Genomic DNA, 25,597 nt, shown 5'->3' on the forward strand with positions numbered 1-25,597 from the left:
AGATTTTTTCAGATCAAGGCGTCCTCAAAACTTCGTCAAGTGGAACCATCCAATCAGCGTCACGGCATTGTTAACCAATGATCGTCAGTATTTCAGTCAGACAATGAAATGACAGGATCAGCTTTGGCCAATGAAATGAAAGCACTGAAGTTAGCCAATGAAATAACAACACTGAATCCGGCTCGTAATGAAAACAAACATAAGATAACAAATACAAAACGACACAATAAAATACAGGGGATAAAGTGTATCTTAATGATATCATTCTGTTCCGCTATCTACTTGCAACATACTGGTTTTCTAATTCGGAATTAAAACAGCAATACAAAATTGTGTGGAGACAGTAACGTGCATTTTCACTTACAAAACATGCTATTCTTAGAAAAGGCGAAATTTACCACTTTGCCAAATTTCCAATTCAAACTGAAAGTTTTAGTTTACAAAATTAAAACAAATGGACGGCATGCTAAAGACGTGAAATTGAATCCACACTTTTTGTCTCTACGTCTGTACCATCTCATCATTGATGTAAAGCATTGGCACAGCCCTAAAGTGTATCGCTGCGCAGAGAAATGGTAGGGATGGGAAATACCAGGAAATCTGCATTCTGATTGGCTGTAGTTCAGCGGCGTGGACTGTCATTGGTTCACATATCAAGTTGTTTAAGGAAAGCTTCACTCTGATTGGTTAACACGGATTCTGTATTGTCCTTAGGAGTTGTCTCAACTTTAGAGCCAGACGAGCGATTCAAAACCTTCTAAGAAATCCTTTCAAACGATGTCGATAGTGAATACATAAAACCATCATTGTTAAAGAAAAGCTGTTTCAAAGCTAGTCAAAAGCAAATTTTGTTAAGAAATAGATCTGCATCAACAGGTTTGTGGTAATGATGACTTGGTGCAGGGAAAGCAACACTGTGCAGAAGGCCTGGTGCCTCACCAAACCTCGGTAGAGTCTCTCTTATTTACAGTCAGGAAATGTTACATGTTTCTTATAACAACCTAACATCTGTTTTCTGTACACTTGGCAACGCTTAGTCAACATTCAAACTACTCATACTCTTCTGTTATTGGCTGTTGTAAAACGGCAGTTAAGGCTTATAAGATAGTGTAACACGTGATGTGATGACATATACACAGCAGGTATTCCAGCCTTCTTTTTACATGTATTTATACCTTCTTTCTGCTTTACGAATTCAATTTGATACAACGTACATTGAATCATTTGTAAGAGATATGCAAAACTATTAATACATAACACATATATATCTATTCATATATATTACGGACATATTTTCTTTTGTGTATCTAAGACGCTATAACTACTGTACTTTTATACAGTTATTTCCCTTCAGGACAAACTGAACACGTACATTCAGTAAGGTAACAAAAATATGACTTCTGCTGCAATAAAACTTTAATATTGCATTGCACTAACAAATCTTTAAAAACTCTGTACACATAAGCTCCAGGTGGGCCAGTAAGTAAAGGACAATAAAACAGTATGACAGAAATCTAAAACAGGATTTACCGAATTCTCTGCTGCTATTGGTTAGTTTTATATCTATCAGATCTGAATTGATTAGAGCATAGGTTAGCTGGGTGTCCTATGACTGCATTCCTGTCCATGTACGCAATTAGTTACTCTAATACTGCAGCGTTGAAAAAAAAGGTTTTATTTGGGCTTTCTCTAGAATGTCCTGAACACCTGGATATTTGTGCCAGTGGATTAATTAATCTGCACTTAGTATATCTAGATAATGTTACCTTATTTCTAAATGAGGCAGTTTCAGTATACCAACAGAATTATGAGATGGTGAACAGACAGTTACAATGGTCTACATTCAACCTAGTGAGGAATTATGATTGAATTTGTTGTTTCGATGGGTGCAGAGCATTTAGCATTTGTGCAACTAGGTAGACTTGCAGTTTAAATGTTATACAATTGCAGAGAACTGACATCAAACCAATCTAAAACATTATCAACTTCTCAGCTCCAAAGTGTCATTCTGACCAAACTTGTTCCAACATGCAAACATTTCTTCATTAAAACACAACATTTCGGTCTGTACAAACAAAAAAATGAATATTCAGATGACCTCAGAAGAACTTGGATTTGATTGTGTACACTTGAAAACAATGTTACACTCTTAAAATTCTATGAGTGCTTAAAAAAACTTAACTACCTCGTCTATGATATACATTTTGCAACATTCAGAACCAGCTGATGAAAGTTAACAAAGACTATTTCCACTTTTTTGGTTGATGTATGGGTTTATGTCTGCCATTGGTGTCCTTGTACTCACAACAACAACAAGTCTCACAGTAACAAAACAAGGTTGGGAACACACCAGTTGATCAGTCTTCAGTTGTCTGTGTCTCTGAAACTGGGATTGCTACCTGTAAAGCCAGTCATACATTACTAGACAGTTGACATAAGTTTTACAGAATCTGAAGATCAATCAGCCAGACTCCATCAGACATGTGCTAGCTTAAAAATAGTAAAATGTAGATTTAGTCATGTAAATTTCCATGTAGGAGAATAATTTGCCGCTCACTCTTCACTTATTCTGACCTAGGATAAAAATGCTGTTTCCTGTTTCAGTTCTGACAAAATAGGGTCGGTAGGTAGGGATCATGTTTTTTAAAATCTATGTCAAACTTTGGCCAAATAGTGATACAATACATAAGGACACTTATATTTTCAATGTCATACTTTGATTTTTTATGCATGATGGTTTCAAATCTGTGGATACATTTATCCTTAATTAGAAAGGACAAGCAGTTTATGTTTACTTGAATAGGAAGCGCAGGATGAACAAAAATTCTAACTGGAAACAATGTGAATCAACTGCCCAACCAAAAAGCTAAGGTTTTCTAAGGTGGGTCAGGAAACAAGAAATGCAACATTTTTCCTAGGCCTCACCTCTTTCCTGTCTCATTACTTAGAACCCAACTCCTTAGGAATGGCTGGTGGAAACTATGAGACAAGCTGAAACACCTACTCTGTATTTAACATGGGAAAATGCCTAATAATTCCCCGGCTCCTTTGCTTTTGGCCACAATGATAGACATGAGGGGGAGGGGGGCGTTACATATGGCACATTGGATCACATTGAAATATCGGAGCTGAGCGTGAGATCTAGTAGTACACATTGTGTCATGGCACGTGAATTCATGTAGCTTTTTTCTGTACATATGGCTTTGGACATCTTGAAGTGAGTATCAATACAACACCACCACGTTTCTTTTACGTTGCTTCGTCCATAATCCGGTTACAAACTTCCTTCCGTTAAAACATCTCATCATCGCCTGCGCATCCTAAAACTGACCCTGCTTCTCACATATTGCGTGCTGTTGCCATGGCAACAGATGCCATGGCGACAGGTACTGCATTGCATTTATTATTATTATTAAGTCTTGACAGGAAAAATCAGATCGTTGACCTCTTTGACATGTAAGTGAAATTTGATTGGCTAGTGCCCATGGAATCTAGTGTTGTCATTGGTCAATCTACACATTGATCTAATTGGCTATTGGAGCAAGGCCTCTGATTGGCTATAACGACTGCAAACTCTGATTCGTTACCGAAACATTTTCAGCATGGCTTGTGGTTGGTTGGTTGGTTGACTCTACCGGCAAGACATCTCATTGGTTGCTTCTAAAAATCTCCTCACGACTTAAGTTGCCCTTTCCAGCCACTTTTCACTTGCTCCATGGAAGTAGACTCCTTGTGTTGCTCTTTCCGTTGCTTTACCTGTCAAAACTCGATTGATCCACAACACGGCTTCTTATCATTAAAAATCCTTTGCCTTTCTTGCACCAAAGTTTAAAAAACGCCTCTTTATCCTTCCCTGTAGATTATGAAACCATTCACTACACAACTGTGTCTCGTGGCTGGCAGTTTCCAGGGCTGGCGGGAATTTCCAGTAGATTTCTAATTGTTGTTTCCAGTAAATTTCCGGGAAGTTTCCACTGGATTTACAAGAAGTTTCCAGTAAATTTCCAGTAAATTTTCAGGAAGTTTCCAGTTAATGTAAATTTCTGGGAAGTTTCTGTGAAATCTCTAGTAAATTTCCAGTAAATACCCTGAAAGCTTCCAGGAAATTTTCGGGAAGTTTCCAGTAAAATTCCAGGAAGTCCAGTCTCCGTCCGGTGAGATGCGGTGGTGGCGGCAGCACTCCCTGTCTCCTAACTGTACAAAAGTGCGGGGAGTCCTTGCATAATGCTGCGGGGTCATTTGTACAGGTGGGTCAGCGAGCTGCCTGTCCGCAGGGAGCGTGGACCGTCTGGAGAAACGGCCGACTGACCGAGGTCCTACTTTATATCATACATCGTCGGGCGGTTGCTATGTTCCGGCCTGGTTGCCGTGGTGTCCCCGGGATGTGGTTGCTATGGCGACGGTTGCTAGGGGCCGTCGGGGTTACTGTTCATGATGGCCTGTCGGTAGCTGTAGCGGTCGGACATGCTGCGGTGCACTTTGGGCGGCCTCTGCCGGGTGGAGACGGTCGAGTGGGATTTCTTCAGGCCTTCCCTCCTGGCCTCTCCTGTAGGGGGGAGGGGGGCGAGAATGATGTTACTGAGACTGCAGTGGTTAGGCCACCAGGATTTCTTGGTTCTCACTTCTCAGATTTTAAAAAATGCCTAACTGAAAAAAAACATCATGAAAACGAAGCCAGAGGACCAGGTTTGTGCCTTGGTGCACTCGGTTTGTGTTAATACAGTCATATTCAAGTTTTCCAACCTGCCCTATGCATTTCATGATGTCTGATTGCTATATCTTCACTTTAAGATATCTGAGAACGGACAGATTAAATTGGTGTGGCCTTACAGTAATACAGTGTCTACATGCACATGTACCTAAGGGGGCAGAGATGGCACTGACAATTGTGAATGGTTTGAAATTAGGTCAGTAAATCACTGGAGTTCTTCATATACAACCAGAGAGTTACTAATGCCTAGATAACCTCACAGTTACCATCTTTCATCTTTTTCAGGGCAACGAAATGAAGCTGCAATGCAAAGTAGCACCATGGTCACTTATCATTGCCCTGAGTGAGGTGACAGACAGACGGTCACAGAAAGGTCAGCAAAGCAACAACTCACTCACTGGTTGGGTCTGAAGAGCTTTGTCACAGGTGTATAGTGTCTGCACGTATATGCACCTTATAGGTTGGACAGAGATGCTTCTGACACCCGAGTTACTTTTGTCATCGAGAAAGGAAATCATCTGGTAACAAAGTTTTTTGTACAAAACCTGAAAGTTCATAAACAGCAAAGTTGAACCTTTCAGTGACTGTCTGATCTAAGTAAGTCTAGACCTATCATAGATCATGTTAGTTCACATGTAATTGTAACATAGAAAGTAACAATGTTTAGTGTGTCAGTTGTCAGTATACAGAGGAGAGACTCAAATTAGTAAATAAGTTAGTTGTTATGGCACCATTAAACTTTTGAAGAGCACTACAAATATTGACCATATCAGGACAATACATGTACATGTGGCTCTATTCAATGAGCTTTAAGATACAAGCTGCATGGTCTAGCTTGAATCAACTGCAACAATTTTGATAGATCCATTGTCACTATAACTGAATATTGGAAAGACTCAGTCATATTTTATCTAATTTCAATGATTAGCAAATACTGGAAAAAAGATGATACCAAAATCCATTGTTTGGAAGGACACATTTTGACCTGGGGCATAATTTATAACATCAAACCACAACAAAACCGCGACCCTTTTTCACAAATGCTGCATTTCTGTTCTGCAAACTCATATAGTGGGCCACATTGGTAGTTAATAATTACATTATGCGTTAATATCATTAAGTGCACGATACATGAAGCAACCAGTGACGAGAAAACAAATCACATGACTGTACACGAAAAATAAATTACACAAAAAAAATTGCCCCAATAGAAGAAATATTTAACCCGAGGAGGGAAGTTGGGGAGACATGGATGTTGTTTGTATACCTTCCCACCCTTCCCAGAATGCCTTGTGTTGCCCTAAGAAAATCCGGTTGGTTGGTGGGACCTCCGAGCGACAGGGCCAGCTGTGGGCGGGCGTGAGAGGCGAGGGAGGAGAGATCGATGAAGTGATGAATACAGCGAAGGAGGCAGGTGTAAAATCTACTAACTAAAGAAAAGGGAAATAATCCTACTCCCAAGCCCAGCCTATCATAATAAAAATGTAGAGATGCAAAGTGTAAAACATACAAATTTGAATGACATGCAGCACCTCTCTCAACCTTGGTTAAAGGGCTAATTGCTGTTCTCTCATTGGTTGAATAGCTGATTGTAATGGCTAGTCATTGTTGGTCTGTTCTGTGGGTTTGACGAACTTGGCATTAGGTTGAGAACTTTGAAGCTGGACGTTTTCACCTCCATCAAATATTCACGGAGGTTATATTTTCACTAGCGTTTTGTGTGTGTGTGAACAAGATAACTCAAAATCAGCTGGATGGATTGGTTTCATACTTGGTGTGTTGGCGGGGTGTAATGAAAGCTGGAAAGGATTAAATTTCGGCCACCTAGCGTATTCCCTTGGTACTGCAGCAGAACTTTATGCTTTGATAAATTGTGCTCTGAACAAGCTATGGTCACGATGATTGGGTGTTAGATAGCCCTTGTGCTTGGGAAGAAGGATGTAAGCTTGGACCCTCTAGTGGACAGGTTTGGATCTGCAGGGTCCTTTTGTAAAAAAATTCTGAAGAGGATAAGTCAAGAAAGGAGTAATGGATTACTACTCTCACAGTTTATCATAGTGTTACAAGATTTGGAGGGACCATTTTATTGAAAACGAAAAAATGTTGACAAGGACAAAGCGACACGGGACCCTAAAGTTAAACAGCTAACATTAACAGTGCAACTTAATTTCAGTTACCAAACAAAACAAAACAGACACTTGTGATCACTGACAACAAATCTCACTGTGTTTGTGTTAGTGAGCAAGAATCACTTCAATCATCAGACATTTCTGAAAGCATGCAAATTTCCAGGACAGTGACATTGCTGGTCTTGATTGGAAAAATGTGCAGCACGTGTGGTTGCCATAGTTACCTCAGAGCCAGGTTGCCATGGTGACAGTATAGCTACCTGTCTTGTCTAGAAGAGGGGACAGAGGTGAATATCTATTCTACAGGCAACATAAGCAAAGAAAAAATAATTAGTAACACAAAAATAACTAATAAGATAAATAAAAAGGGAACTAAAGACAACATGTCACACTCTTTGGACTACTGTTTTTGCCACAGGGAAAACCGAATGTAATGATTGATGACAACTTTTGTTTCTTTTTGGTTGTTTGAAATTCTGTGGCACGATTCTAAATTTTTGTTGTTGTTTATCCCAATATTCATAGCAACAGAAAAAAACATTCTGCAGAAATTAAAGGAAATGCTAAAAAGGACGTTTGAAGTCAAAATAATGGTTGTGGTTTAATTCATTTGGCTAAGTGGACAATGAAAGTCATAAACAGGAAACTTATTCTTTGACATCTATGACAAATTCAGGACAGGACAAGATCTCATAACTATGAGCATTACAGGTTCTATTTTGGTGATGGATTTTGTGGGGAAAGTACAGTTCAAAGAGGTTTCACTAGAGGGAGCAGTTGCAGCAGAAATGAAACTCAAGGTAACGAGAGAAAAAACAGAAAGGAAAGCTAGACTAGATAGAAATTTATCTATAGTTATAGTCAAATAAAAACAAACATAAAATTTAGATATCAGATTTAAATTTCAAATCCCTTGTCATTGGTATTCTTTTTTTACATTTAATGTCCAGTTTGGGCTTTTTTAGATCATTGAATATACTATAAAATTTTCCTTTTTGCCTGTGTTGTATGTGTAGTGAACATGACCAAATTTTAAGAAAGCAGGGAACATTATGAATCCAGTTAATCCTTTTCAAAGTTACATTCAAATTATCCTAAGAGGTTCTCCAGAGTTCAGGATGCTTTGCACTGCAAGTCCAATTTTCTCCATGGTATACCATAATTATAATTGCTCCTTACATTTGGGTAAAATGTACATTATATGGCATCATGTAAAAATGTAGTTTATTTCCAATACTAGCAAGAATTGTAAGATAGAGGAACAGCTTTAAGAATAGACTCTAGGAAGTAGGACAATAACACTGGATTTACTCTACTTATAAGAAGTGCAGTCACTGCAATCAAATCATTACTGCAAACCTACAGCAAATTGTTCATCAGTGGGTTACAAATTAGCCATGTTGTGTCACACGTGCACTGTAATCATCTGAGTGATTAAAGGTAAATCATGTACATGTGGTACAGTCAAACCTGGTTGGACAACTACCTTTGGTCATCAGCCAGTTTATATCAGTCCTGTTAAACCCCCTCCCCTAAACCATTTTTCCTCAGACCCTCGGCAGTTGTTGACACCAAGTTTGACTGTACCAATGAAAAGTGCATCTCTTCACAGTAAAAAAAAAACAACAACTTTAAAAGAGGTCAGTTTTGCTATGGCAGATCCACATTAAAGGTTTGAATCAGTCTGTATGTACATATATGATTGACAAGAGATGGAATTACCGTAGCAACAGTTGCTAAGCAACATGTCTGGTTGAATCTGGTTGGCATGGAGGTTCAATGTGGTCTGCCAACAACAAAAATAACCTCAATCAAATTTACTAATCTGATCGACAAATGATGGAATCGCCATAGCAACGGTTGCTAAACAACTGCCTGGTTGAATCTGGTTGGCATCGAAGCTGGAGTGTTACGCCGAAGGGTGATTATACCAGCTATATAGATACAGATACAGGCAGGAGGTTCAATGTGGTCTGCCAACAACAAAAATAACCTCAATCAAATTTACTAATCCGATCGACAAATGATGGCATAGCCCTAGCAACAGTTGCTAAGCACCTGTCTGGTTGAATCCGGTGGGCATGGAGGTTGTTCCGCTGATGGGGCGCATCATGGCGGTCTCCTCGTCCTGCGCGATCTTGGACTGGAGCAGGTACACGTACGTCTTAAATCTGGTGATCTGGGGAGGAGACAAGCATGTTTGTTTGTTTGTTTGTTTGTTTGTTTGTTTGTCTTGGACTGGAGCAGGTACACGTACGTCATAATCTGGTGATCTGGGGAGGAGACAATCATGTTTGTTTGTTTGTTTGTTTAGGATATCCATATGTATCGAATGTCATAGTTACTATTCCTCCGTCACGAATTGTTTGTTTTCAGATCTAGAAAAGCCTTGTAAGTTTCTTTACTGTCTTCATGAAGACCACCTACGTAAGAAGACCACTTTTCCCGGGTCCCTTGAGTGGTCTCTGTATCCAGGTTTGACTGTAATGCTGAATAAGAAGTTCAACATATTATTCTACCTTTTGTATTCTGTATTTTGCGTGAGACATCACCAATTTGCCTACAGTGTAAAGGTTTCAAGCAATGCCAATAAAGACATTGAAGACAAACAGAATCTGAGGAGAATCTGTACCTTGGTTTAGGGAGTTTCAGGAGTTGCAAAGACAGCCAAACAATATTCCAGTTTTACTCCATTACTATGATATGTCCAGAACATAGTGGTCCAGTCTAAAGATAAGATACTGTCAATGAGATACAAAGTCCTAACCTGACACTGGCCCCTATAATGTTAAGACAACCATGTGCCAAAACATCAACCCATGGCCGCTTTCCAATTTGACCTAATTGTTACCTTTTTCAAATCAAAAGGCAAACTTTATCCAACAGAATTGCCATCAAGCTTGTCTGAATGATATGTGAACAATTGAACAACGTTTTCTTCATAACGCAATCTTCTTTAATTCTTCAGTAAAATTTTCCACAACCATCTGTTGCCTTCATCAGTACAAAATGAAACAAATGCTTTGTACTGATGAACGCGACAGATGTTTATCGAAAAGTTTATTAAAGAAGGTGACAAAGAAGACTTTGTTGAATTGATCTACCGACCTGACGAAACTATTTATCAATAGGGACATGTGAACATGTTTGGTTGTGCAACTGTTTGATGTTGCTGGCAGGCTCACCTCAAACTCCAGGTAGTTGTGCTTCTCGTGCCACTCCCGTATGACGTGTGACCTGGCGCGCTTGTCCGGCGCGTACTGCCTGTGTTCCGCCAGCTCCTGCTCAAGTGACTGAACCTGTGGGTGGAGGATGTTATCGTCTTAAGAACCGAGAAATACTTCTGCAAGTGGCAGTGCTGTTATAGAAACTGAACATGGATGTTGAGGAATATCTTAATACAATTACTGATGAAGTCTTCTTCAAAATTGACAACATTTAGTCAAAGAGACTGAAAGTGTTCTCATGGTGCTTGTTCTGTATGGTACTACAGCAATGTGCTGTAGCTGTTCTGTAGTTGTTCTGTAGGATTCTACAGACTTACCTTGTTCTCATGGTGCTGCAGTTGTTCTGTAGGAGTTAGCCTGTAGTTGTTCTGTAGTTCTGTAGACCTTACCTTGTTCTCATGGTGCTGCAGTTGTTCTGTAGGAGTTAGCCTGTAGTTGTTCTGTAGTTCTGCAGACCCTACCTTGTTCTCATGGTGCTGCAGTTGTTCTGTAGTTGTTCTGTAAGGTTCTCCAGCCCTTACCTTGTTCTCATGGTGCTGCAGCTGTTCTGTAGTTGTTCTGTAAGGTTCTCCAGCCCTTACCTTGTTCTCATGGTGCTGCAGTTGTTCTGTAGGAGTTAGCCTGTAGTTGTTCTGTAGTTCTGCAGCCCTTACCTTGTTCTCATGGTGCTGCAGCTGTTCTGTAGCTATTCTGTAGTTGTTCTGTAGTTCTGCAGACCTTACCTTGTTCTCATGGTGCTGCAGCTGTTCTGTAGCTATTCTGTAGTTGTTCTGTAGTTCTGCAGACCTTACCTTGTTCTCATGGTGCTGCAGCTGTTCTGTAGCTGTTCTATGTAGTTCTGCAGACCCTACCTTGTACTCATGGTGCTGTAGTTGTTCTGTAGTTCTGCAGACCTTACCTTGTTCTCATGGTGCTATAGCTGTTCTCTAGTTGTTCTGTAGCTGTTCTATGTAGTTCTGCAGACCTTACCTTGTTCTCATGGTGCTGCAGTTGTTCTGTAGGAGTTAGCCTGGTGGGTGCCACGGGCATGACCGGTCTGCGGAACTTCTTCTGGGAGCCAATGGCTGCGGGAAGCGGTGGAGATGACAGAGAAGCTGCGGCCAGATTGATCATCGTCATCCAGTCCTGCATTTCTTCCTGGTCACTGTGGGCGGCGAGTTACAACATTAAACATGCTTCTGGATAGCGAAGTTATCTGTACATTAACTATACCTCATTTTCTTAAGTCTTCATAGCCATGAGGGCTACACACATCTGGTGTATGAAATAGAAACACAGTATTTTCTGCAACTTGGTTCACATGGTTAAACCATATATTGTTACTCAAATGCAAAAGATGTTAGTAGTGGCTTAATTTTGACCTTGGTGCTGATTTTTGTGTTGTTGTTAAGTTTTTGGCAGCTATTGTGCAATGTGCCTTGCTACCACTCATGTTTTCAGCCAAGAACAGTGGGTCACCCGTACTCCTTTTCATCATGATCAGTGTGTTGGGTTCTTTGAGGCAAGCATACTTGCCTAAAAAGACTGTAGAGAAGCATACTTAGGCCAAACTTAGGCTTACACCAAGTCAATTCATTTGTTCTTGGATTTTAAAGTGACAGTATATATAGCAAGTGGACATCAGAAAAAGCAAAGGGCAGGCACATTGAATATGACTGTATTTATTCCATAAAACTGAGTGCACCAAGGCATAAACCTGGTCCTTGAGATTTATTGGCGACGCCTGATTGGCGAGCCTAATAGTATAGTGAGCGACCATTTGCAAAGAATTCTAAAAACTGTACAGGCATCTCAGGAATTTTTTTTCCGCGCATCATGCCGCGCATCATGCCGGACTGAACCATTACCTCCACGGGTATGCTTTCCAGACGTGTGCACAGCAGTGTATTCTCGCGAGGCGATTTTCGATTGATCGCCGTGCAAAATTGAGAAAAGCGTAGGACTTCAGACGTACCAGAATTGTAGTATGTAGTATGGTGGTCATGGAAATGTAAACATTTGAAATAGAGGATAAAGGATTGTTGAAATATGTTCCTCGGAAAATGACCCGTGAGTCGTGGAAATCACTTCCGGGTTTTGCCGCGCATCATACCGGACTGAACCATTACCTCCACGGGTATGCTTTCCAGTACCAGGTACCAGGGCACATATACGTGTGCACAGCAGTGTATTCTCGCGAGGCGATTTTCGATTGATCGCCGTGCAAAATTGAGAAAAGCCTAGTTCTTCAGACGTACCAGAATTGTAGTATGTAGTATGGTGGTCATGGAAATGTAAACATTTGAAACAGGGGATAAAGGATGGTTGAAATATGTTCCTCGGAAAATGACCCGTGAGTCGTGGAAATCACTTCCGGGTTCGTTCGTTTGGAGTTTGGAAAGTTTGGTGCGGCCTTCTTCACCTTTGATATCTTTGTTTCAAAAATGCAAACTAATGTGTGAAACAAGCATTGTTTGAGCTTAAATGATGTATAACATGTGGGGTTGTGAGATAGCGATGTGATAGTTAACATCGCCATTAAAGAACGTTATATTTTGGGTAGCGTTTGTATGTGTGTCTGTTTGTAGAAGACCACCATAACTCTAGAACGCCTGGATGGATTGTATTGATATTCGGTATGTGGGTAGGTCTTGTTGAGACCTGGAAACGATTAGATTTTGGGTCCCCTAGCGGCCTGTTACGGTACTGCAGCGGAACTTCCTGGTTTGATATCTCGAGTTCTGGACATGTCGCGGCTATGAATTTTAAGTTGTAGACAGCTTTTGATGCCGTGAGTAAGTGGTATAGGTTTGGGCCCCCTAGCGGCTTGTTTTGGAACTGCAGGACAGGTGTAGTGTCAGACTTTGAAAGGGAATAACTCAAGAAGGGGTTGACGGATTGTTATGATTTTTAGTATGTGGATAGGTTACGTGATGCTTCATATAATTCTATATCAATTATGCAGATTGGAAGCTAATTTGCATAATTGATTGGAAAATCGTCTAAACATGCTCAGTTCAATTATAGGACCATTGCAACATGTGACCTTTGTAACTTAAAAAGAGAATATTGATAGATATATATTGTGCAAAATAAAGATCTAATTTGCATAATTAATGAGAAAATGCTTTCATGTCATTGTGGTAAATGGCGGGAATTTCATACTTGTAGCATTTGGAAGTTATGTACAGGTGAACATCGTTGTATATTGATTATGCAAATGAGGTCCTTATTTGCATAAATTATCAGAAAAAGCTACAAAATCCTCCTTTCTTAACATATATTGCGCACGTCTGTTTGGTGAAGGAGATGATCAAGTTATATAATTTATGCAAATCAGAGCCTTATTTGCATAATTAATGACGAAGGTATGGGGTCGTGGAACTCTAGTTCAACATGTGTGACTTGCTCTAAGTGGTGCGCCGCATCCGGACTATGAAAAACGGCCGTATCTAGAGGCGTAAGTGCGCGTATGACTCTACATCAGTTATCAATTCATAGCCGCGTAATAGGACACTCAGTCAAACATATAGCATATGCAATTTAAAAATAGAGAAATATAGATAGACATAAAATGATACAAATTGTTATCTAATTTGCATAATCATTGAGAAATTGTTATAATATCAAAGTGGTTGATGATGATAATTTCATTCTTGCAACATTTGGCAACTACGATATTTGAACGTTATTAGACATACATCAAGTAAATTAGGGTCTCATTTACATAAATTATTAGAAAATACTACAATAGCTTTCTTTGCTAAGACTTTGATATTTCTAGCATATTGTTATTTAGCTAGAGAAGATGATCAACTGATGATATGATTTATGTAAATGAAGGTCTGATTTGTAAAATTGATGAGAAGCATTCACATTATTAGTTCACCCTTCACTCACAAGAGAACCCCTTTTGACAGCAATCCTCTCTAAACATTAATCGCCAGGCGAATGGAATACGACTATTAAAACCCATTGATAACAACAATCCTTGATATTTATAAACAATAAAACCGTCGCCATGGCAATAATTTTAATTGCCACACTTTTTTTTATGTTTTTCCAGTTTAGTCTTATTTCTCTAAAATATGACAATCCACAAATCAAATTGGTACGGCCTTAGAAAACATACAAATTCCAGTGAAATGGATATCAGGAAACAGCAGACCTGGCTTGGAACAGAAAAATCCTCCACTCTGCTGTGCGTAATCTGAAGACATTGGGCCTTTTCTTGTAGTCGGTGGCCTTGCTGGCCAGCGAGTGGTGAATACTGATGGAGTTCCTAATGTCTTCAGTGTACACTTGACGCTCGTATCTGTACTCCTCCTAAAATCAATTGTCAATATCCAATTATCGTCAATGATCTATAATATCTGTACTGCAAATACTTGTCAATATTCAATTATTGGCAATCACTTAATATTGTACCTGTACTACCTCTTACAAATAATTATCAATATTCAATTATTGTCAATGATCTATCATATCTGAACTCCTACAAATAATTGTCAATAATCATCAATAATCTATCATATCAGGAAAACTACAAATAATCATCAATAATCAATAATCTTCATAATTGTATCTACATTCTCTCCCCATACAAATAATCTATTATCAACAGTCCACACATGTAACATATCTGTACTCCTTCAATAAATAATCGTCAATGATCATTATTAGCCAATTATGAAGCACAAATCTGTATCAGCAAAAGCGGAAATAATCAATGAGAGGCTGGAAATGAAAACCAGTTTGGCCTAATTACAACTATGTGTAGAAAAGAAAAATTATGCAAAAGAGCTGGAAGTATGAGATTCTGAAGACAGGCAAACATAACTTCAACGTCATGGAAGCACTATGACAGTTACTTGCCTCTTCAGGTATATCTTCTTCTGTCTTGGGTTTCTTGTCATGCAATGTTGTTAATACAAACGCAAAGATGAGTAAGGAAACAAGACATGAACATCAAAATCACTTGTAAACAAAACTGTATGTGGAAACTTTCAAACACAAGTGGAAAACTACATGTATAAAATAAAATGTGCAATGGCAAAAGATGAAAGTTCATTCCTTCTTTCTTTCTGTGAAACATTTCCTGACAGCTATGACCTCTATAACTCATGTCATGTTGATTTGATTATATGGATAACATCCTCTGGAAACCTCAAAACCTATGAGAGTGTGCAAATAAAAAAGTTTGGCCCCAAAAAAGTTGCTTTCATTATGAAATCTCAGTGGTTTGGAAGGTTGAACAAATGACCAAATACAAAGTAAGGAATACCTATTACTAGATTCTTTACTTTTTGTTTTCATATCTTCTTTGACGATGACATTAGTATATGTTTTCCAATAATATTATACATATTTTTCTTTCACAGCATATTTTTGCTCCTTTTGCAGCTGTTTTGTATGATTTAAAGCAGGGTTGAAAACTTTTTATCTATTTTTGGAAATGGTCGAAATTGAGGTCATCCATATTATCAAATCAACATGGCCTTACACGGGAAGACATCAGAAGAAGAAGGACCTCACCTTATGCATGAAGAGTATGAGCCCCTTTAAGGAGGCGTAGAACATCTTCCAGCCTCGTTTGCCCAGAGGTGCTGGTAAGAAAAACAGTCTGATGTAAGTATTGAAATGTTTGCTAATTGAAATTATAGTTCTTGCACTGTAGATTCACTTATCTTTCACATTTGCGATAGGAAAAGAGAGTGGAGGTTTACGTAGTGTTTTTGGTTGAAACAATTCAATAGCACAAGTGGAAACACAATATATATTTGCAGTGGGAGGTCCCTGCAAATATAGAAACCACATAACGAGTGCCCCAAATAGAGACCAGCTTGCTGCACTTTTGCAGGTCCTCAAACTGCTGGCATCACAGAAATAATATACATCATTAGAACTGCTACAAGTCTTGACCAACACAAGCTATTTCCTTAATTTTCAGACATTGTATTACAAAAGATCAAGATGAAAACATAAGGTGGTGGGAGGAAAAATTAAATCTGCACACATTTGGTGAAACTAGAACTGTATGTACCAGATGTAGGTACAACTGTCTGGTATGTGTACCATCCTCTGCAGTTCGACCTCTGGCTCAATTCTTTCGCTCACTAACAATGCAAAAGGATTGAGCCATCGATCAGTATGACTGTCCTAGTGATCATTCTGACATATCAGGCCAGAATTATCATTAGATAAAAGAACCAATAGAGTTAATCGTTGTGGCCTAAAACTAGCTAAATTTGAGACAGAACGGAAAGAATGAAAACCCCTTTCTACTATTGCTGAACAACCGTACACTTAGCAAAATCTCACAGATAATTTTGGAATATGATGCGAGGTGTAAATTAATAAAGTATGATTTAAAACAAAACAAAACACACAAAGCGAAAAAATAATTGGTTGTTCTTTATGTACAAAATTCAGCGATTTGTCACATCTTATGTTGCCCAGTAGTTGCAGTACGGTTTAGCTTCTAGTGGAAAGGGGTGTATTGCCAGTTCACCTTTATCCACAGGGTAACCTATATCTGTGGTTCTCAAATAGAGTAGGGATATCAAGTTACTGGAAGGTGGTTTCAAACTGCTATATTTTGAAAATATTGCAATTTTAAACCACCGTCCATTGACTTGGTATCCCTGAAATACCCTGCCTTTTAAAAACAATGGATATAGGTTACCCCACGGATAAAGATGAAAGTAGCGTTAAATGGAACACCTGAATGAGCGCTGAAGATTTACTCACCCGGCAAACAACATAGTACTGGAGACACGTGGGTCGGGAGGAGTAAACAAACAAACAAACAAACAAAAATGGGTCGAGAGTAGAACTGGTGGATGTCTCACATTCTTCACACAAAACACACGAATGAACACAGTGGAGCTAGCCATGCCAGTACACACACTACAATACTGGCACTTTCATACTGCAAGGCCACAACAACTCTGTTACTTGTATGCTGGACAACTCCTGTAAAGTTTGGCTGTATCATAAACTCTTATAAAAAAGCTTATTCTTTTGCGCACCTGTTGTTGAATTGTTAATAGCTTGTGGGCATAAAAGCAGTGGTGTACTAATCTGCACGATTCATTTTGGCTCATACATCTACTTTACTCAATTTTCAATCTAAAAATAAGGTTTAAAAGGTCAAGTTTGACGCAGATATCTACAACTTGGATTATTTTCTTCCTTTTTTTCCATTGCTGCAGTTTCTTTTATTACCACAATTTGAGATGCAACAAACTGAGTCAGTGTGGCCTTACAGCTCTGTTTACAATGCCTATAGGCTGCTTCTGCTCTCACAAGTCAAAAGCAGTGAATTAGAACAAGTCCTAGCAGCAACTGAAATCACCTGACAAGTGATGTCTTTGCTAAAAGTGATCACCGAATCTAGGCCAGCTGCTGCCGCACCGTGTGCCTGTGAAGCTGGTGTGTTATGCCAAAGAGCAGTGTAGTAATACCTGCTATATAAGTATACAGACACAGATACAGAAGCTGGTGTGTTATGCTGAAGGGCTATACGGATACAGACAGACACAGTTTGTCTGAGTTTCTGGGTTTCTTTGGAAAACTTCAGGGTAGAAGTGTGCAAAGGGGGAGCAGCATTGCAGTGCAGATCTTAGGCCACACTAACTACCTGGCTTTCAAAATCAGAGAAAACAAAAATGTTAAACTACAACGTAGCATCTAAAAGGGTGCAGCTTTTAATGCAAAGCTTGGAAAAGAAAATTAGACAAAGACACATAAATGAAGGAAAATGTCAGCAAGTTGGTTAAATTTCTTGAGAAACTGGTGACCATGTTTTAGCTTCTACATAAAACATGTACATGTATCCCTGTGTATTTTTCAACACTATTCACCCCAAAACAATGGCAGCTACATGTACAACGTGCAAGACTCTATGTTAGGAAATTCAGTCACAGTGGTACTTTCCTGTGTTGACAGAATATATAGATTATATGTGTTTTAGATACTGATCTTCTCATTATCTTTTCAGCTACAGGATTGAACCATGATGCCCAACAACCAAGTAACAGTCCTGGTGTGGCCTATGACATGCCTACATGAAAAGCGTGGAATACAGGGAAAGACTGGTGCACACACACACGCACACAAGACAAACAAAAACAAACAAACAAACAAACGTTGTGCATACTTTTGCGCCCATCGGCCTCGACCGTACACTTCCTAAGAAGGAAGCCTTGCTTGAAGGTCACGGCATTGGGGTCGCGGGGAACGTCCAAGAACGGGTTGTCTCCGATTCCTGGAGAAGACTGGGTGGGGAAATGCAACACAAATCAAATTGTCATAGTCCCAGCTACAACAACCTTGTACCTCATGACCTTTATGACCTTTTACAGCTAAAGAGAAAAGGCTGATGCCTTCTGAAAGCTTCTTAACACAGCTTCTATTTGTCGTGCATGACGACTATCGGAAATGATAGTATGGGTACTGTGGAGGTGGAAGAGTCCAAAAGGTCCAGTCAGAACTGCTTTTTTTAATGCTAAGGAGCAATCATTTTAAATTTTAGCCACTCCAACAGTGGCTTGATTTGATTTGGGGGTGTGGCTCCTACTGTAGAAGTTATAGTCATAAGGTGTATTACTGTACCATTGGGGTTATACCAGGTAAGTATAGGTGTTCATTGTGATGTTGCTGCCTTTTTTTGCAGCCTTTTGTCTCATCACATGGCTCAATTCCCAGACTCTCTCAAGAAGTAACCAAACTGTCACTAAAAAAAAAGTTGAATTTTCCCTACATTCCATTACACATAAATACTGCAAGGCCTGCTATACTCAAGTTATGTAATTAATTTGCTCATTAAAAACCTGACAGCTAATACATCATAATCAACAGAAGTGCACTTAGAGCAGAATATTTCTAGCCCCTAAGTAGATGTGCTAACATTGCAGACTCCCTCGAGTACCCGGGGGATCTTTTCCTGCAAGGTTTAACTTGTCAGAAAATGTAAGTGGCATCATGTGGATTCAAGGGGCCAAGTCAAGTAAATTACAGCCAACTTGCTTCATTATTTGTTTACAAATAGTAAAACCAAGTAAACTATTTTATTTTATTAAGATGACATTGTTTAATTGTTTGCAAAAAAGAAATTATGGCAATATTCCGTACACGTAAATTTTGCTAATTACATTTTACTAATTGATAACAAACACCACAGGAGAGTTTGTATGTATGTACATGTATGTACTGAACTGAAGTCAAGGTCCTCATCGACTCCCGATGGACGAACATCATCACATGTACTTGTGTTGTAAACCTACTAACCTACATGCAGTTTGCTTTTCCCTGCACAGTTTATGTCCTGCTGGCAGACGAAGCAGTTTAATCTACTTTTTATGGACCTCATCAAAAAGCCTGCATCGATTTTTACAGCCTCCATGGACCAAAGAGGGGAGAAAGGTCATTGGATAAGCTGGTGCTAAAGTCAGCATTTAACAGTAGGGGAGGGGGGCGGATTAGTAAAAAACTGTACTCTTGTCAGTTCTTTCTTTACGGTGTGTCTAAGGGGAGGGGGGAAGTTTTAAATGCTGAAAGCACCAGCCACAAATCAAGGGGGATTTGAAAAAAAATGTTTGTATTGTTAAGCTACTTATCTCCTTCCCGGTCTAGTGTTATAAATTGTAATCTAAGCATGTCCTTGCAGCAGGCAATATCCTTGTACATAGCAGACTAGCTGTAAAGGAAAATGATTCTGGGATACAAATTGGATCCATTTTTCTTCATATCAGAACAGCAATGATATTTAGATTATCATCTTGCTGTAAGTGTTGGAAAGTATTTATTGGTTTGATTTATCAAAAAAGTGATAAATGTTTTTTTCTATCACAGGCATGGAAGTAAATATTTCAATACAAAACGAAGCAGTGCTTGGGTAATTTCAACAACCAATTTTTCTCCTTACATGGAAAATTTCCAGTTGATTCTGAGGCTGCTCACGACGCCGCGCCGTCGTGTTTCATCCCCGTTTATGGCTATTACACCCGGCCTGCCTGCACGGCTCGTTTACTGTTTCATTTCATATCGCCTATTACTGACTGTCGTCACACCAACCATATTCAGGGCTGGAAATACATGATATAAAATACACTTTTGTGAACCTGAAATTGGAGCTGTGCACCTAGTTTTTGACTGGGGACGCACATAGATATTTGTGTTTGATTTTGTTTTGTAGGTACCAATGGTAAGTGGCATACAATATCCTTGACATTTCAGTGTTATAAAAATTGACAGCTTATTCTATATTGCAATAATATGTGTTTTCATTCATTCATGGCAAGGTTTGTGTAAGGTTTCTTTGTAATTAGGTTTTTCTGACCTACTTCATTCCTTGTTGTGCACCCAAATCTTTTCTGTCTTAATCTTTTCTGTTCAAATCTTTTCTGTGCTCCCAAGTTTCTGGTCCACAGGTTCCCAAATCTGAATTTCCAGCCCTTTCTCCACGCCCCATTTACCGTTTCCTCTGATATTGCCAATCACAGACGGACGTCACGGCAACCACATCAAATCAAGACTTCCTGCTGTTTAACACGCTGTGCTGACGGATATTCTGACGGGACATGGGGAGAGTTCTCACCATATTAAGGCATTTTTTTTTTTTAAACCCTTCCCGCGCCAAGGGCGGTGCCCATTTCTGGCGCATAGGGCGGTGCCCATCTCTGTTTCGTTAGCCCTGGGCCACACACAACGCAATCACTACAGCAGGGGGCTAGTCCACTGGTAGTGGTGTGTGTTCAACTTCCATACTCATTCCCGAATGCTGAGTGCTAAGCAGAGAAAGCAGCATGTACCATTTTTATAGTCTTTGGTATGACTCGGCCGGGATCGAACTCACGACCTTCCGAATGCAAGGCGAACACTGTACCCACTAGGCCATTGCACCGGCTACTATTAAGGCATACCCACTCACTATAACATGTGTGATGTAGGGGAGAGACAGATTCTGACATTTTGGATTGGGGAGCCATGTTATACATTTCAAGTGCAACCTGAGTCGAAACAGCTAGATACAAAGTGACTTGTACCTTTGCTGAAAAGGTTTTTTTTTCTCAGTAAGGGTTTGTACCAGAGTAGTAGTGCATTAGTGCATGTGGTTTAGCAGCAGAACGCCAGAAGCTATATGGATGGATTGATATGGAATTTGGTAAAAGTTTTGACGTTTTGCCTTTCAAAGAAACAATGAGATTTTGGGCAACTTGGGGGCTTTATTTAGTTGTTCAGCAGAAATTCCTGTGTTCAAGTTTTTCTCTCAAGCTTTGCTCTATAACATGGTTTGTTTACTACAATGCCACCCATTTCTCCAACAGCTTTAAATCTGGGAATGAATATATTAACCACATTCAAGTGTCTCCTCCCTGTCCTCTGTTTCTGTCTTTTTCTTCCAACAAAACAGACTAACGTTGTAGCTGCTATAAAATATTCCAGAATGAAGCAGGGTGAATTTTGGGTAAGAATGAACATAAAAAGTTATACTACTACATTGTACAATCCCAGCAGGAGGCTGAGACAATTCAGCAGTGATTCACTCTGATACAGTGGACAGAAATGACGAGATCCCCCATTAATGAACCCATAGCATGTAGCGCTAGCCTGCATGCCTCACTATTCATCTAGCTGTGCCTGTAAATCTGGGGTTGTTTTCAGGGATTTTTGATCCTATGGGATAAAGGAAAAGCAAACTTGGTTCACTCTAAGTGTGTGACACAATACGACTATTTTCCTTGATCATGATTAGTACCTTTTTTTTGGTCATACATGTAGTACATTTAACTGATGACAATAAGACTAGAGATTAGTTATGAGTGTGTACTTACTGTGGATTCATTGCCAGTCTTGTTTGCAGCTGCTCCTTCCTTCTCTTCTTCATCACTGTAGAACAGACAAAAAAACACACAAAAATAATTCATCTATTTTCTTGGCAAATGATACAGCTCAGGCAATATCTTTCATCAATAAAGTTTCATCTGGTGGTTAGTCCAAGTAGGATCTATGAAAATCAGTCAGTACTTTGTTTTTGTCCAATTCAATTTTTTCCTCCATGGGATTGCATCCTTGTTTTTACATCACCATACAAGAAAAGCTCATTAAGCCCTGAGGAATGTAGACAAAAAGATGCCAAAACGTTGGTAGAGTAAAGGAATCCAGTATATGTGTAAGTCCAAACTTTCAGCTCTCCAATCAAACAATACATGTTCAACCAAAATAACATGAATGATCTACAATGTACAACTTAATCATGCTTTATATGACCATAGGAAAAAGAAGTAGGGATAAAAAGATACATTTGTAGTGTTCTATCAAACACTCAAATACTTGATTTGATTTATTTTTACTTGGCTCAGAGATAAACCATTAAAAGTAACGAACTGAAATGTTCAAAGCTTCACTCTTTGTTGACTGTTTGGTTTACATTGGGGACTTAACATCATTCTTATTTGTTTGTTTGTTTGTTTGTTTATTCCGATCTCCAATTGATTCTAAGTAACACAACTAAACATCACGGAGATATCACATATTTTCTGGACCAAAGTCCAGCATAAAGTGGCACACAGAAGTAACAGAGTACAATCATGCCTGTACAAGTGGCTGCCTCTACATAGGAACTTCAAGATAATCTAGATATTTTCCCCAAACATCAAGAGTCCTTGCTACACTGTCCATGCAGATCAGATTTCATCAGTCCGTTAAATGGTCTTCTTGGGCATGTTTGACAAATTAACAGTGCATTGTTATTTGATTATTCCTAAGTTTGTAAACCAGCTGCACGTTCACTCTGTTACTTGATTCCTTGTTTATTTTCACGTCGTTATCATTATCTTTTGACTATGTTATTTAGTGTTCGTTATTTTGTATGTGTGTCCTTATTTTTGTCATGTGTAAGAGGAGAAGACTCAGATAAGCAATTTTGCTTTTTGCCAAATCCTCGTTAAATAAATGTGAATAAAAACAAAACAAAAATAAAAACAGTGCATTGCAATCTGGTCCTGTTATCAAACACTTGATTTGGAAGGGTAACATCAGATTAAGGTGTGGCAATCAGTATATTACTTCACGTATTGATTACCCTGATTGCCTGTCTCCGTGATCAATACTGTGGCTTGTGAGAGCTGCCCTGCCTTATTGTGGCTTAGGTTTTGCCAATCATTAAAACCCTTTCTTCTGCTAATGTTCTTGAGTGGGCAGTTCAGATTTCCATACTAAGGCTTGACATATATAGAAGAAGAAGAAGAACTTTATTGCACGACAACTGTAGAGGATACAGTGTTTGGCAACTTGTACATACAATACATACAGAACAGTTTAACTACATGAGTTACTAGTATCTAAAAATCTAAGAGACTAATCTTTTTTACACATGGTATATAATATATGATACGAAATGGACTTACCAAAGGGCCAATGTGTAAAAAAATAGCAACCAAACATCTGAGATATCTTGCATGAACACCTGATTATTTGTAGAGCTTAAAATGATATCTGTGGTTTTAACATAACCTGGGATATATTGTGAATTCCACCATCTAGCTGAAAGTACAACCGACAAGATGTACAAACGCACCATCCACTGACAATGTCTCTGTTAACCACAGCAGGTTATTCAGCACTGTGGACAGGGTCTGGCCACGACCAGTGGAAAATCACATTTTGAGGATTTTGACACCTTAAAGGACTTCATCTATCAACACATTTTGCCCACGTGTGTTAACCATATAAATCTGAATATACCAAGAGTAATAATGGACATGTTGCACTGTTTACAAACATGGATGAACACATGGATGCAAGCTTTCTGAGTTGGAATACATTGATGTCTTTGAAGAAAACAAGTTAACCACAAGTACAGGTGTAGAACTGTAGTTGTTGTAACATCTTTCAGCAGAGCGCAGACAGCACATGATAACCTTTCAGTATCTGTATAATATTATATATATATAGGTGGCCTCTATCGTTTCAAATAACAAAGGAATTGTGGGCGGTATCAGTGGGCGGTATCATACTGAACGACATGTCACATCTAACCTTTGGATATCTAGCCGCAAGCATTGTTTATATCTATATATCAATGATGCTACTACTGTACTTGATGGAAACAAGTCTAAGACATTTCACAAATAAAAAGGCTGGTTGTATAGCTTCTCATGAAACATATACATATAGTAAAGTTCTTGTAAACACAACCAGGGTAGTGCTTACATCGAATGTTTCAATGTTTGTCAGACACCATCATCAGGGTTAGAATGACTGGATTACATTGAACTTTCCTATATGTATTGAGTAAATACTAACCTGATGAAATTATCTATGGATTCTCATGATATAAATGACTGTGCATTTCAAAACAATGGAAGAAACCACATTCCCAACATTCTTTGCCATAACACAGGCTCTGGTTACGTTGAGACTTAAAAACAATGATTTGCTAGATTCATCCAGATCAATATACAACTGCCGATGAAGAATTTAACTTGCAAAAAGACCTGCTCACCTGAGATACCTTAAGAAAATCTGGATCATGGCGCGAGCCTTCCACCCCTCGGCAAGTAACCTGGCTACAGCGATTCCTAAGCTACCACTCCCGATCCCCAGACCCGGGCCCAGGTTTATATACCAGATTAAGCGCATGCCGACGAAGCAGTGGATCCATTTTGTCTCATTTGTCACACTCGGGCTGAGCTCCGCGCTCGACTGTCTGACGCGGCTGTTTTTTGTTCCTGATGAGAGTTTGATTAGACTTAAGAAATCCCGTCTCTCTCCCGGGGCAGCCGATAGAGTGGCGCTGACGTATCAGCCATGGCAGGTAAGGGGACGGCGTGGAACTAAACACGCAGATTCCTGTCTGGGAGAAATATGAGGAGGAACGAAACAAAAGGATCGGGGCGGGAAGCCAAAACTAGCTGGCTCACGACAGATCTGCCTGGTTATAATGAGTTTATCTGTCACCTGCCCGACTACAGTCGATAGTCCAGCATCCGTCATTCGACAGAATTAAGTTGCTTGTGACAGAGGAAACGTATTGCCGCTCCATCATGTTGACAGGGAATATTGGCGTGTTTAATGAGAAGGATGATTAAAGCAGATCGAATTACACCAGAACATGAGTGCGAGTTAATTGGGATAAAAGAGAAAAAAATGTAGCGATGCGCAGAACTCCAGTCAATAAAGCTTGGAGCAAACCACAGATTAAAACTATGTTTTTGAAGTTTTTACAGATGAGATCCTACTCTTCATTAGCTACTGCCTTCATTCTTTATGGCCTTATCTACGATACACAGGCTGGGATAGCGATACATGTCTAGTCATGGGCGTTAGATACAGAAGAAGAACAACAACTCTATTGCGCAACAATTGTATTAGGTACAATGTATGGCAATCTGCATAAACACAGAAGTTGAAACTATGTGACAGTATTGCTTATACCTAACAACTAAATCTAATCCAGTCTAATCTAATGTAACTGTATAGTTAACGTTATACATTCTAAAACATTATGTCAACAGGGAATCATAGCCATGGATCCACATACGTGC

General features: G+C 39.3%; 1 protein-coding gene across 3 annotated transcripts in view; it reads right to left on the minus strand.

The window, feature by feature from the left end:
- Positions 1-2,875: 2,875 nt before the first annotated feature.
- LOC118411386 (PH and SEC7 domain-containing protein-like) overlaps positions 2,876-25,597 on the minus strand; it is a 113,045-nt gene continuing 90,323 nt past the window's right edge. For 2 of the 3 annotated variants that reach the window (XM_035813644.1, XM_035813647.1), the window contains 10 exons: positions 21,884-21,938; positions 18,208-18,325; positions 16,797-16,814; positions 15,582-15,652; positions 14,922-14,954; positions 14,215-14,372; positions 11,037-11,211; positions 10,026-10,139; positions 8,899-9,019; positions 2,876-4,546 (listed from right to left, as the gene is read on the minus strand). In XM_035813644.1, coding sequence (XP_035669537.1) covers positions 4,407-4,546; positions 8,899-9,019; positions 10,026-10,139; positions 11,037-11,211; positions 14,215-14,372; positions 14,922-14,954; positions 15,582-15,652; positions 16,797-16,814; positions 18,208-18,325; positions 21,884-21,938 — 1,003 coding nt within the window. In that variant the 3' untranslated portion in view covers positions 2,876-4,406. The remainder of the gene's footprint in view (positions 4,547-8,898; positions 9,020-10,025; positions 10,140-11,036; positions 11,212-14,214; positions 14,373-14,921; positions 14,955-15,581; positions 15,653-16,796; positions 16,815-18,207; positions 18,326-21,883; positions 21,939-25,597) is intronic. The other variant, XM_035813646.1, reaches the window with a different exon arrangement.

The sequence above is a fragment of the Branchiostoma floridae genome, chromosome 3, assembly GCF_000003815.2.
Source record: "Branchiostoma floridae strain S238N-H82 chromosome 3, Bfl_VNyyK, whole genome shotgun sequence".
Classification (NCBI taxonomy): Eukaryota; Metazoa; Chordata; class Leptocardii; order Amphioxiformes; family Branchiostomatidae; genus Branchiostoma; species Branchiostoma floridae.